The sequence below is a fragment of the Pezoporus wallicus genome, unplaced genomic scaffold (assembly GCF_028554395.1).
Source record: "Pezoporus wallicus isolate ANWC-B61680 ecotype Strahan unplaced genomic scaffold, APGP_CSIRO_Pwel_v1 scaffold_3294, whole genome shotgun sequence".
In the NCBI taxonomy this organism is placed as follows: domain Eukaryota; kingdom Metazoa; phylum Chordata; class Aves; order Psittaciformes; family Psittacidae; genus Pezoporus; species Pezoporus wallicus.
In genome coordinates, this window is record NW_026635478.1 from 3,794,062 (window position 1) to 3,805,344 (window position 11,283).

Genomic DNA, 11,283 nt, shown 5'->3' on the forward strand with positions numbered 1-11,283 from the left:
GCTGGAAGTGGCCTCATCTTGTCTAGCCCTGGCCTGGCCTGCCCAGAGCAGAGTCAGGCAGGGCAGGTCATGCAGGGCCATCTCCAGTCTGGAGCATCTCCAAGCAGGGAGACTCCACAACCTCTCTGTGGTACAAATATAACTCACCAGCAGACTGAGCTGGTCCTCCAGCCCATGGGCTCAGGAGGCCCACTGGGTGTAGGCGGAGGCCTTCAGGCCCCACCTGAGCTGCAGTGTCCCTGTCTTCAGGTTCACCTTCACCTGGAGATGGAGTGCTGTCCTCAGCTCTGTCTTGGCTGTGCCTGTGCCTGGCCATGGCCCTAGCTGTTCCAGAAACTGGCTTGCAGGCCGCCTGCTCTGCCTGCCCTTGGCCTGCCTGTGGGCCTGCTTGGCCATTGCCTTCCAGCAGCATCTGACCCTGCTTGCCACTTTTACCATAAAAGTCGGTCAGAGAAACTCTCTAAGACTCAACTTGGAGTTTTAGAAAGCAGGCACTTTTTATTGCAGTGCTGGGCGCGCACGTGCATCGTTTTGCAAAGGAGAGTGCACCTGTTACTTGCCAGCAGCAGCTGTATATTTAGCATACTCATGCGTATTCATAGCCTTTCCAGGAGCTAATTATAATATTTACATTCTAATTATGCATACGCTTTCTTGTTGAGTGGGGGTCTCTGGTGATTGCTGATAATCTTCCTCACTGTGTTTACTGAATGACCTCTGCTTGTGCACGCTTGCAAGGTCCTAGTAATGAGTTAGCAATTTGTATGTCCTTGCTTCTGTTCTGTTCCAGTCTCGCTCTACACCGGGTGCCAGTCTGCTGTCTTGAACACTAGCATCCTTGGTCTCACTTACTGTCTCCTTAGTTGTTATCAGTCCCGTGATGTTCCTTCCCTTGGCAGCTGAACATTCTTTTCTCTCTACGTGTTAGTAAGTTAGAACAGTGTGGTCTAGTCTACGTTAAAGACACACACACTATTGTTAGTTTAAACTTTAAGCCTACACCATCACTGGGCCTGAACCCCAGCACAGCCTGGCCTGACCTCCTGGCTTACCCTCAGAGCTGCTGTCTCACCAGGCACTTGTTTGTGAGTCTGGGCCCTTGGCTGCTCACCCTGGGACTGTCCTGGCCCTCCTGCTGGGTAGGCCAAAGCTGCCCTGCTGTACTGGCCATGGGACCCCCTTTGGCTCCCTACCTCTGAGGGACCAGCATGCCTGTGCCAGTTACCCCAGTCTCTCACCAGAGCAAAGGTTTTTCTTTAGGTTGAAGTATCATTCCCCCTGCTCCAGCCTGTGCCTGCTTCTTCACACCTTTCCCCTCAGTGGGCTGCAAATCTGCAAGATCCTCATGGGATCTGCAAAGCTTCTGTGGCTTCCAGAAGCTCACCCACCACCTTCTGCCCATACTACCAGCAGGATGGCTGCAAAAAAGCAGGAAGAGTCTGCTAAGTGGTTATTAGCAGTTGCTTAGTGCTAGTCCCTGATCTGAGCAGAATCAAGCTTCAAGTTTTGCAAGAGGAAAAGCATACAGATGTGTGCTCCCTCTTGGGGCCCTCTGCAGGACTAATTCTCCAAAGGTGCTAGGTCCTAAGTGCTCCAGTTGGGCAGCAAAATTAAGACACATATTAGATGACACTGTTTTTTAAATACCAAGCTGTAGCACGACACCTGGAACTAGATGCTAGTGGCTGCACAAGGTGGAAGGCAAAAGGTTTCCAGGCTTCCTTCAGCTACCTGTGACCCCTATCTTCTGCTCCTCTGTTCTGCTCTTGTGAGAACCCATTTGCAGTACTGTGCAGTTCTGGTGTCCTCAACAGAAGGAGGACATGGAGCTGTTGGAGGAAGTTGAGAGGAGGCCGATCAGGGGGCTGGAGAACCTCCCATATGAAGACAGGCTCAGAAAGTTGGGGCTCTTCAGCCTGAGAAGCTGCATGGTGACCTCAGAGCAGCCTTCCAGTATCTGAAGGGGGCTTACAATGATGGTGGGGAGCAACTCTTCATCAGGGACTGTAGTGACAGGACAAGGGCTAATGGGTTTAACCTAAAACAGCGGAAGCTCAAGTTAGATATGAGGAAGATGTTCTTTATTGTGAAGGCAGTAAAGCACTGGAACTTGATCTTAAGGTTCTTTCCAGAGGAAACCATTCTATGATTCTGGTACTGGTGGTTCCTCTGCTCCGGCATCTGCTCATCGCTGACTGTGGTGGCTGTTCAGCAGTGACTGGGGAAGGGTGGGAAAAGAAAAGGCTGCATATTAGTTTTCCAGCAGGCTGGGCCAAAGGAGTCATAGGGAAGTGGATCACAGAAGTACAGCACTAATGTGCAGATCCTGATACCAAAGCCCAAGCATTCAAAGGTCTCAACAATAAAGTTACAGCCAGTGTGCTACAGACAGATCATTCATCCTGACTGCATGTAAAATGGGGAGCTATTCTTGCAGGTCTTGGTTTCATCTTGCCTGCTGCATGCATTTTTTCAAGTGCATCTCCAGCTGTTGGGAAATGTCAGCAACTCGCATGTGGCAAAACAAAAGGAAATCAAAGAGAGCGCTAAAAGGACTCACTTCTGTGGCAACCCATAAGGTGGCAGGGCATCGAGGATATGTTCATCACCTGCTGGCAGAGTATTAAAATGTCTGGGGAGCAGCTCTGCTCTGCTTGCTCGGGGCCCCTGGGACTCTGTCCCTGCCCGTGAGGCCATTGATGTTAGCAGCCCTGCTGGGACTCCTGGCTCCTGGTTTTTACTCATCATGATAGCTATACCCATGTTCATCAACATCATCAGCATCTGCTACAAAAGGAGCAGGAAAAAATAATCCCCTCAAATCCACCAAACCATCCAGAGCTCACCTTTCTTAGTTCACCAACTTTGTTGGCCACTGGAGAACAGCTGTCCTTTATCTCCCCCTGGAAACTGAGCAGGGACTCCCCACCTATGCCATCAGCTTTCTCTTGAGATTTCTCCAGAAGCATCTTCAGACTACACAGCAAATTAGTAAGGGAAGCGTGAAGCAAAGCAACGGTCAGCTTTTATCACATACTCCTATGTAAGCAGCACAGCCATGGCTTGCTTCATCAGTAACATGCTTGACAGACCAGGAATTACTGAGAACAGCACTACACGTCCCTTTGAGGCCCAGACTTTACCTGAACAGAGGAAGAAAGACTTCCTTCCCTCCCAGCAGAGCTGCAGGCAGCCTGCATTTGCAAGGCCTTTTGCAGCTTTTTAAAAGCACAGGCTCATGCACGGAAGCCCCTTGCAAAATTGATCATGAGGCTTGAATTTGCTCACAAAGGGTTATGTGCGTGCTTTTACATTAGAGTTCAGTAAAGCTTGACTTGTACTCAATGGGATATTTCTTTAAAACACTAAAAAGCCATGCCTGACATGTTCTTTCTCCAGTGTGATGTTTCGTCTCCATATTTTCTCCAGAAATACGGTGTTCGAATTGGTGTTCTAGCTGGGCCAGCCTCCGCACTTCCTTTCTTTCACTCCACCCCTTTCAAAATAGAAAAGATACATGTCACACAGAGCATAGGAACAGGATCCATGTGCAGAATGTGCAGGCAGTATTCTCCATGAAGAGCCTCTAGGCTCAGTACCCCCAGAGCCCAAGGAGATTCCACAGCTGAAGGTACTAAATCTTTCTACTGCATGATTCTCTGAAGTGCTGGCTGAGTTCTCAACTTCACAACTGGTCTAAAGCAGAAAATACTTAAGCCAGTGCATTACTGTCTACTTTGTTAAGGAGAAAGACGGAATTAAGCAGGGCTTGCTATTGTCTCATGGGGCAACCCTCAAAAGCAGAACCCACTGCGTCTTGCAGGACCCAAACCACAAGATGCCTCCTGCTTCTTGTGATTGTATACCGGTAAAACCAACAGCTTTTCTACAAGACACCCACTGCGTCTTGCAGGACCCAAACCACAAGATACCCTCTGCTTCTTGTGGGTGTATACCAAACGGACACTAGCAGCCGGGTATACATCTTTACCCACGAGATTTCCTATCTCGATTTACGGAAGGCTTCCAAACCGTGCGTACGCTTACCAGACCAATTTACCAAACCGAGATGCCCCCTGCATCTTACAGACTATATAAAAGAAAAGAATACCTTTTATGAGATGGTCCTTGTCTGCTCCCGCAGTGATCCGAATGAGTCGAGGGGTCCCTCCGGGAAAAACTTCCGAGGGCCCTAGGGAGCCCTGTCCTCAGCGGGTCCTGCAGCCGAGCAGAGAGGGTCCCATCTGGGTCGCCAAATTGATTCGGAGAAAACTCCAGGAACAAACTCGCCAACAGAGTTTCAAGTTGACAAGCAGGTATTCTTTATTGCGGTGCCAGGAGACACGGGGGATAGCTCCTCCTAACGTGTGTCCCCGAATACAGGTCATCCTTATATGGTCACTGGACATATTACATCATTTTCCAGAAGGTTTCCCGCATGCATACAAAAATGTGACGGTGGTCTTTACGGGTCGTTTTTCTCAACAGTGTTCATAACCAGCTTAATTAACATTACAGAAGTAGCAATCACCCTGTCCTTCTACTTATCAGTTACTTTAACTGATCTCATCCTGTCATCCTGGACATCTGCTAGTCCCGGGATACTCCCTAGTAGATGCTTACACCAGCTTAATGGGTTTATTAACACCCCAAGCATAGCAATCATCCTGTCGTTTTACTTATCAGTTGGTTTATCTGTGCCCACCCTGGACATCTGCTAGTCCCAGATACTCCCCATCCCCAGGTCCTGTTTTTCTGTTCTGCTTTTCCCACACCTTTTGTGCTCAGGTCCTGAGGACCTGAATGTATGTCAGCTACCTTCAAGCACCGCGGTTATTTTCCATTACAAAGCCATCAAGCTTTAACATCGCTTAGAACTGATTACATTTTGTACTTTTGTGCCTCCTTGTCTCGCCCTACACGCGCTGCACGCGTCACAGAGGGCTTATGACGTCGGAGCGCGCTCTTCCCGTTGAGGCTCCCGCGCCGGGCATGGCGAAGGCGGCTCCGCGGCGGCGGCGCCTCCCAGCCTGGATGAGGACGGCGGGTGACGAAGGGCCGGCCGCGGCCCCGGTCCCAGCGGCCGGAAGGCGGAAGGCGGCGGCAAGGCCCAGGTAGCGACGCGGCCGCTGGGGCTAGGGGCACGGGGGAGCGTGCCCGTGCCAGTCCGGCGCTGAGTGTCTCCGTCCCCATGCGGCGCCCAGGGCGGTGGCGGCAGTGCACTGCATGAACGAGTCGGAGCTGGTGAACGCGGCACTCGCGGTTCTGGCCGAGGTGAGCCCTCACCCCCGGCCCTGGCTGTGCAGGGGCAGGAAGCGCTGCAGGCCGCAGCTCCCGGGCGGCCCCTCTCCGGCAGGCGGAGCTGGCAACGCTGCCGAGCACCGCCCGGGTTGCCTGGGCCCCTCCCTCCGTTTGTCGGAGGCTGCCGGTGCCTGAGCACTGCTCTCGTCCGTCGGCGCCGCGAGACAAACCCATCGGCCCCCGAGGTCCGGCGAGGGGTGTCCCGCGGGGTGCTGGGCTGCCCTCACCTCCGCCTCTTGGGGGCTCCCGGCGTGAAGCCGCGCACAGCCGGGCCTGTTTGTTTTCCCTTTCGTCAGAAGCTACAGCGCGAGGAAGAGGAGAAGGCCTGGTCCCGGAGTGAAGAGGAGCGGGAGCTCCAGCCAACGTCAGGCGAGGCTCCTGGAAACACAGCCAGCACGGGGGGAGGCAGCGACCGCAGTCCAGCTCTCCCATCCCCTCCTGACGCTGGTGCTGATGCAAAGAGGACAGGCTGGGAGGACTCTCAAGATGATGTTCTGAAATATGTCAGGGAGATCTTTTTCAGCTAACGCTGCCCCTCTGTGACTGCCCAGGAGCAAAGGGGCCAGTGAGGCGGCTGTCCGCTCCCACAGCAGGGAGGATGGTGCGGGGAGGGCGTGGAGTGCGCTGTGTATCTGCTGTGTTGGTGGCCTATGGAGCTGGTAGGATGGCTCAGCATCCTCTTCCCTGCCTGAAAGGGGGATGAATAAACCACATGAGGCTGGCGCAGGTGCAAGAGCCTTTATTGAAATGAAGAATCGGTCCAACCAGCATTGCCAACCACATCCCCCACACCAAGACCACAGCAGGAGAGAAAACGGACCCTCATGTCCCTGAAGGGGATGGGGGAGAAGCAGCAGCTTCTTTATGCAAGGTTGTAGACAGGGCATAGAGCAGTGCTGTGCACCACTGTGGCAGAGAGACCCCATGCAATGCTCTGGCTATGGTGGCCCACTGCAACCCAGTCTTTGCCAGCCTTCACCCTGCTCCCCAAGCACACCCTTTCGTGGGCTTGTGTTGGTCTGAGCTTTGTGGACGTGCTCTCACACAGAACCAGTTCTGCAGTCTCAAAGGCTGCTGCTGTGATGTCAGTGTTGAAACCCACAGCTCCTAGGGTCACAGTTCCGCGCAGACATCCCTGGTAAGTCCAGGAGGTGGAGGAGGAGCAGTGTCTTTGGACAGCTCCAAGAAAGGAAGCCTGTTTGCTTCTCTTCCTGCTTGCACTTGGGCGAGATAGAACCAGGGGGCTCTGTCCACTGTGTGCTTGTTCTGGTCTGTCCCCTCCACTGCCGTCTGGCTCAGGGCCAGAAATGGTCACCTTGTTCCTGTGCCCCAGGTCGAGCGGTGTGTGTTACACACTGCTGTTCCTGGGAAGCAGCACTCTGTGGTGTGTGTTGGTGCGTGCTGTGGGCTCACTGCAGGACTGCTGCACAGGGCCATGTGCACAGGGCCATTCTGAGCAGGTGCATGGAAATACACAGCAGGGGTGGAGAAGAACCACCTCAGAGACCCTGTGCTGCTGTATGATCTATGCGTATATGAGAGCCATAAGGAAATCTCATGGTCTCTCTGCCCTCTTCTCTGCATTGAGGCTCACATCTGTAAGGACCAATTGTTTTTTTCCCAGTGATGCCTCTCGGTTCACTCTGCCGAACTGCAGGCGGATTTGCCTCTCAGCCTCCAGCTGCCTCCCCACCTCAGCCCAGCCGATAAATCCCTGTTCCCAGGTGTGATTGTGCCAGGGACAGAATCGCTCCTGGTGTGGGTGCCCCTTGCTGTCTGGGTCAGACAGCACACAGCTGGCCTAGAGGTGAAGTATGGTTTGGCAATGAGAGCTGAGAGCTGGCGCCCAGCCACCAGCTCAGCCACAGACACGACATCCGGCATCCGTGGGGTCTGCGGCTTGGCCCCGAGGCTGGTTGGGAGGCAGCCTGGCTGAGAAGCGGTCGATGAACAGGAAAGAGCGGTGTCCAGCTGAGGCTTTTCCCAAGCTTCGGCAGACCCTCTGCCTCTAAGGAGGCGCCTATGCCTTTGGATGTGAGAGTCTGTGGCTCTGCCTCAAAGGTGCAAGAAAGGGGAACCCAATGCACAGTGCAGCAAGAACCAGCATGGCTTCAGATCCTTGTTTCTGGGCAGGCATCGCTGGAGGTACAGTGCTTTTCCCATGGGAGAGCTGTGTTTCTCAGTCTCTCAGGAAATTGAGGCTCCACGTTCATGGCTTAGAAGTTCCCCGCGGTGTGTGTGTGCGAGATGGGGCTCGTAGGGACCCTCTGTGCTGATGGAACTCCACAGCCCTTCCCTTTGCTGGCTTGTAGGTGGGTGAGCACCTTCCCAGGCTGGGGCTGTGCCTTCCCCTCAGTACACGGCTGGCCAAGTGCCTGGGCAAAGGCAGCAGGAGAGGGAGGCCAAGCATGCAGGTCCGGCACAGGATCTGGTCTCTGTGCAGGGACAAATATCCCTGTGGAGCTGCTGGACCCTACTGCATTGAACAGCCTGAATGCAAAGGGGTGAGGGAATGGGCATTTTCTCTTGCACCGAAAAGCCAGGAGACGGGCTTTCCTGCATCCCCCAACCCTGGATGCTCGGGGAGTAGCGCTGTGCGAGAGCAGTGGGAAGGGAAGGCAGCTTTAGACTCGGCACCTTTCCTGCAAGCCACCCGCTCCGCCCCAGGATCCATTTTTCTCCCTCAGGCAGGATCAGCTGCAGGGAGGGAGAGGGGAAGACCACCTGTGAAACAAGGCTGCTGACAAGCTAAGGATTGCTGGCACACAGACCAGAGTGCCTGGCCCAGAAATGTCCCGCAGCTGGGGAAGCGCCTGTTGCCTCCCAGACATCAGCACCTGCAGCATCATTTCTCCTGGCAGCTCCCACCGACAGCTGCAGCATTAGAAAGGTGGGAGACGCGGTGGAGGATACTTACGGGCTGCCCATCTGTCTGGGTGCGGAATCAAAACACACCGGATAGGGACGAGGTGCCCCCCCGGTGAGCGGAGCAGGTCTGTGGCTGCTGCCAAGTCCCACGTCAGCTGGGCTCTCACCAGTGCCCCTATTGTGCCACAGGCAGCTGCCTCTGCTTTCAGTTTTGGTTTTGAAGGCCATGAAGCCTCATGCAGAGCTCCTCCCTGATACTGTGTCATCTAAATAGGAGGTGTGTGGTGGAGAGTGATGTGTGTGGAACCCCCTGCCATGAAGCTGTTCAGAGAGTCCCACCTAGTAATTCCACATTTAGGCACGGCCTGGAAGCTTCCAGGGAGTACACACATTGTGAGCCTGTAATACTTGCACTCATACCCAAGGGCACAAGGTAGGTGAAAGGAATACGTGAGGAAGCCCTGAGAGAAACTCAGTGCTTAAAGCTGCCAGGCAGCTGGTGGTGGGCAGGTGCCTTCCTAACTGGCCTGTGTGCGTGCAATAATTTTAGCACAGAAGAGGATCTGGATAAGCTCACAGATGGCTTAGGCAGGGGTTGTGGTGGAAGAAATGGGGACAAAAGGCTTGCAGCAGGAAACTTAGCAGGACACAGCTGCTGAGCTGAAAGTGGTGAATGGTGGGGACACAGAAGGAAGCCTTGTGGCTGAACATAGCTGTCATCTAACACTGGGGCTGCTGGCTGGGAAACTGAGGGATGAGCAGAGACCAGGGAGGCAACAGCTCTGTTGCAGTGGAGAACCATCCACTGGCAGGAGGCATGTTTGTGCTCTCCAGAGGGGAGGTCACACAGTTTGGTCTCACGCCATTCACTTTTCTGTAACTCAGGAAGAAAAAGCATGTATGATTTGGGTCTGGTGATCAGCCAACTCCTCAGCTGACCTCAGACTGCAGGGGAGGCTTGCTGTTTTGCTGCCACAGGTGGAAGGCGTATGCAGCTCCTTCAGACACATCCTCACTTTGCTCTGGGGTCCTGTTTGCTGGGGTATTCAGGATGGCTGCCACAGTGGGCCTGCTCTGTCATGACACAGCACTTCTCCCTGGAGCCATTGTCCTCCTGAGGGGTGACTGATCCCATCTCCTGCACTTCAGCCCTCATGAGTGTGACAGATGGCCGCTCATTCTGGTTTAGCGTTTGCACACATCTCCATCTCTGCAGCCTGCACTGCTCTGCTCAGGGCAATAAATGCACCAGTTGGGAACGTTACTTTTGGAATGCGTCATCCTTCTGACCAGAGCTGGTTGCCTGATTGTGCAGCTATGGTAAAAGTGCTCCGCAGTGCTCCCCGAGGAGCTCTGTGTCTCCTCCCCTGCAGGGTCTCGATCTTTGCTGATTGTAATGCCACCTGGGATGCCACGGCTGCCAGTAGAGAAAGGTCCAGTCAAAGTCCAGCTCAAGGCTTGCCCTTGGTCCCAGCTGGCCTTCTTACTCTGGAGGCCTCCTTCCACACCTTTGGCTGCCTCCCTGCCCAGTAGCTCACTCACCTTCTCCCCTTTGGGTAGGGAAGATTGTGCCTGAAGGCTGGCCAGGATGCAATCCTCCTTCCTAGGGACATTTTACAGGCGTGCCCTGGCTGCCCCTTTGGCTTCAGGTGCCCAATGTCTACCTGCTGATGGAGCCACTGAAGAGGATAGCTGTGATAGCTGTGATGTTGGGTACGCAGGGGGATGATCATCAACATGACATGTCTTATGGATAAAGAATGGGAAGGCAGAGGAGATAGAGAGCAGGACTTCTACGTGGTGCAGTGAAAGCAAACACAGCAACATTATCAGCAGTTGTAGTAATTTTAGCAATCATAAGCAAAGCATGAGATGAGCTGGGAATTTCAAAAGTGTTTTGCTTATTTTAGCCTACTATTTTAAAAGTAAGCTACTACACATACTCCAAAAAGTTGGTTATGACACTGGTCCTCATTCCTGAAGGAATACCCACAGAACTCTGTTCCGTCTAGTTGCTCAGATACCTTCTCAGCTACAGGTAGTACTGCCCCATAGCACCAAACTTGAGAGATTCCTGTGGGAGTCCCTAAGCTGGTGAGAAGAAATCATAGAATGACAAGTATTTTTTGGTTTTTTTTCTCATCTGTAACCTGCTGACAACCAAAAATAAATCTCAGTGAAACAAAACCAACTCTATGCTTTTCTTCCTATAGCTGTCATGAGAAGGTTGCTGGCAACCCAAAAGCAGGCGTTCAAGGCAGGGCAAAGCTAAATGACTTTGTGCTGTCTGCACGTGTGTTACACTTAGTATTCCATGAGACTGAACCCTAGCCCTACAGGGTATCAGTTGTGAAGCTCTCAGAATTCATTCCCTAGGACTGGTGACCGGCCGACTGCAGCCTCTCTCTTTAGAGGTGCTCTTCCTCACCACATTTGTATCCAGTTCTAGCCCTGACAGAAGACTGACCCAGTTGTCTCTGTGAGGCCTCGTAATAATGGCTTTGTGCCTGTATGTCTAATTTTGTCGTTGTCCCTGAATTTGTCTTGCTGTGGTGTGGCATGGTTTTCCCTTGTCTCTTCAACAGCACACAACAGATACGTATGTGTGGGGTATTTCCTTCCAGTAACCCGGGGTAATAAAACAGTCCTGCCTGATACTGCACACATTGTCTGTACTTCCCTTTGTGTTTGAAAAAAGGTCTAGGTCTGGTCTGTGTGGAAAACTAAGACTTGCCAATTGGTGTCTGTTGTGGTGTCTGTACTTGTCTTAAACAGCATATTCTTCATCTTTTCTCCCCAATGTCTGTACAATGCTATACACATTAAGAAGATGCAAACTATCCAGGTATATTATTGTAATGAATAAAATATTTCCCAGGTATGTAAGAACACATGAATGGCTATATTGGTTTTAGACTAAGGGGCCATGTACCACAGCACCCTGCCTCCAAGTTGACTGCATCGATTTCCAGGGGAAAGCAGGCACAGAATAAACATATCCAATACTTTTCCCAAGCACCCTCATAGATTATCACTGTTTTCAGCTGAGGACATTTCTGAAGCCAATATATGTATATTCAAAACTCCCAGTGGTCTATCTATAAGGCACATGCT

The 11,283-nt window shown here is 52.6% G+C and overlaps 1 protein-coding gene across 1 annotated transcript; it reads left to right on the forward strand.

Annotated features, from left to right (window-relative positions):
- The first annotated feature begins 4,961 nt into the window (after positions 1–4,961).
- On the forward strand, positions 4,962–5,866 carry CYREN (cell cycle regulator of NHEJ). Its single transcript, XM_057425844.1, has 3 exons — positions 4,962–5,114; positions 5,205–5,274; positions 5,598–5,866. The coding sequence occupies exons 1-3, from the start codon at positions 4,993–4,995 to the stop codon at positions 5,826–5,828; spliced, it is 423 nt and encodes a 140-aa protein (XP_057281827.1). The 5' UTR covers positions 4,962–4,992; the 3' UTR covers positions 5,829–5,866.
- The last annotated feature ends 5,417 nt before the right edge of the window (positions 5,867–11,283 follow it).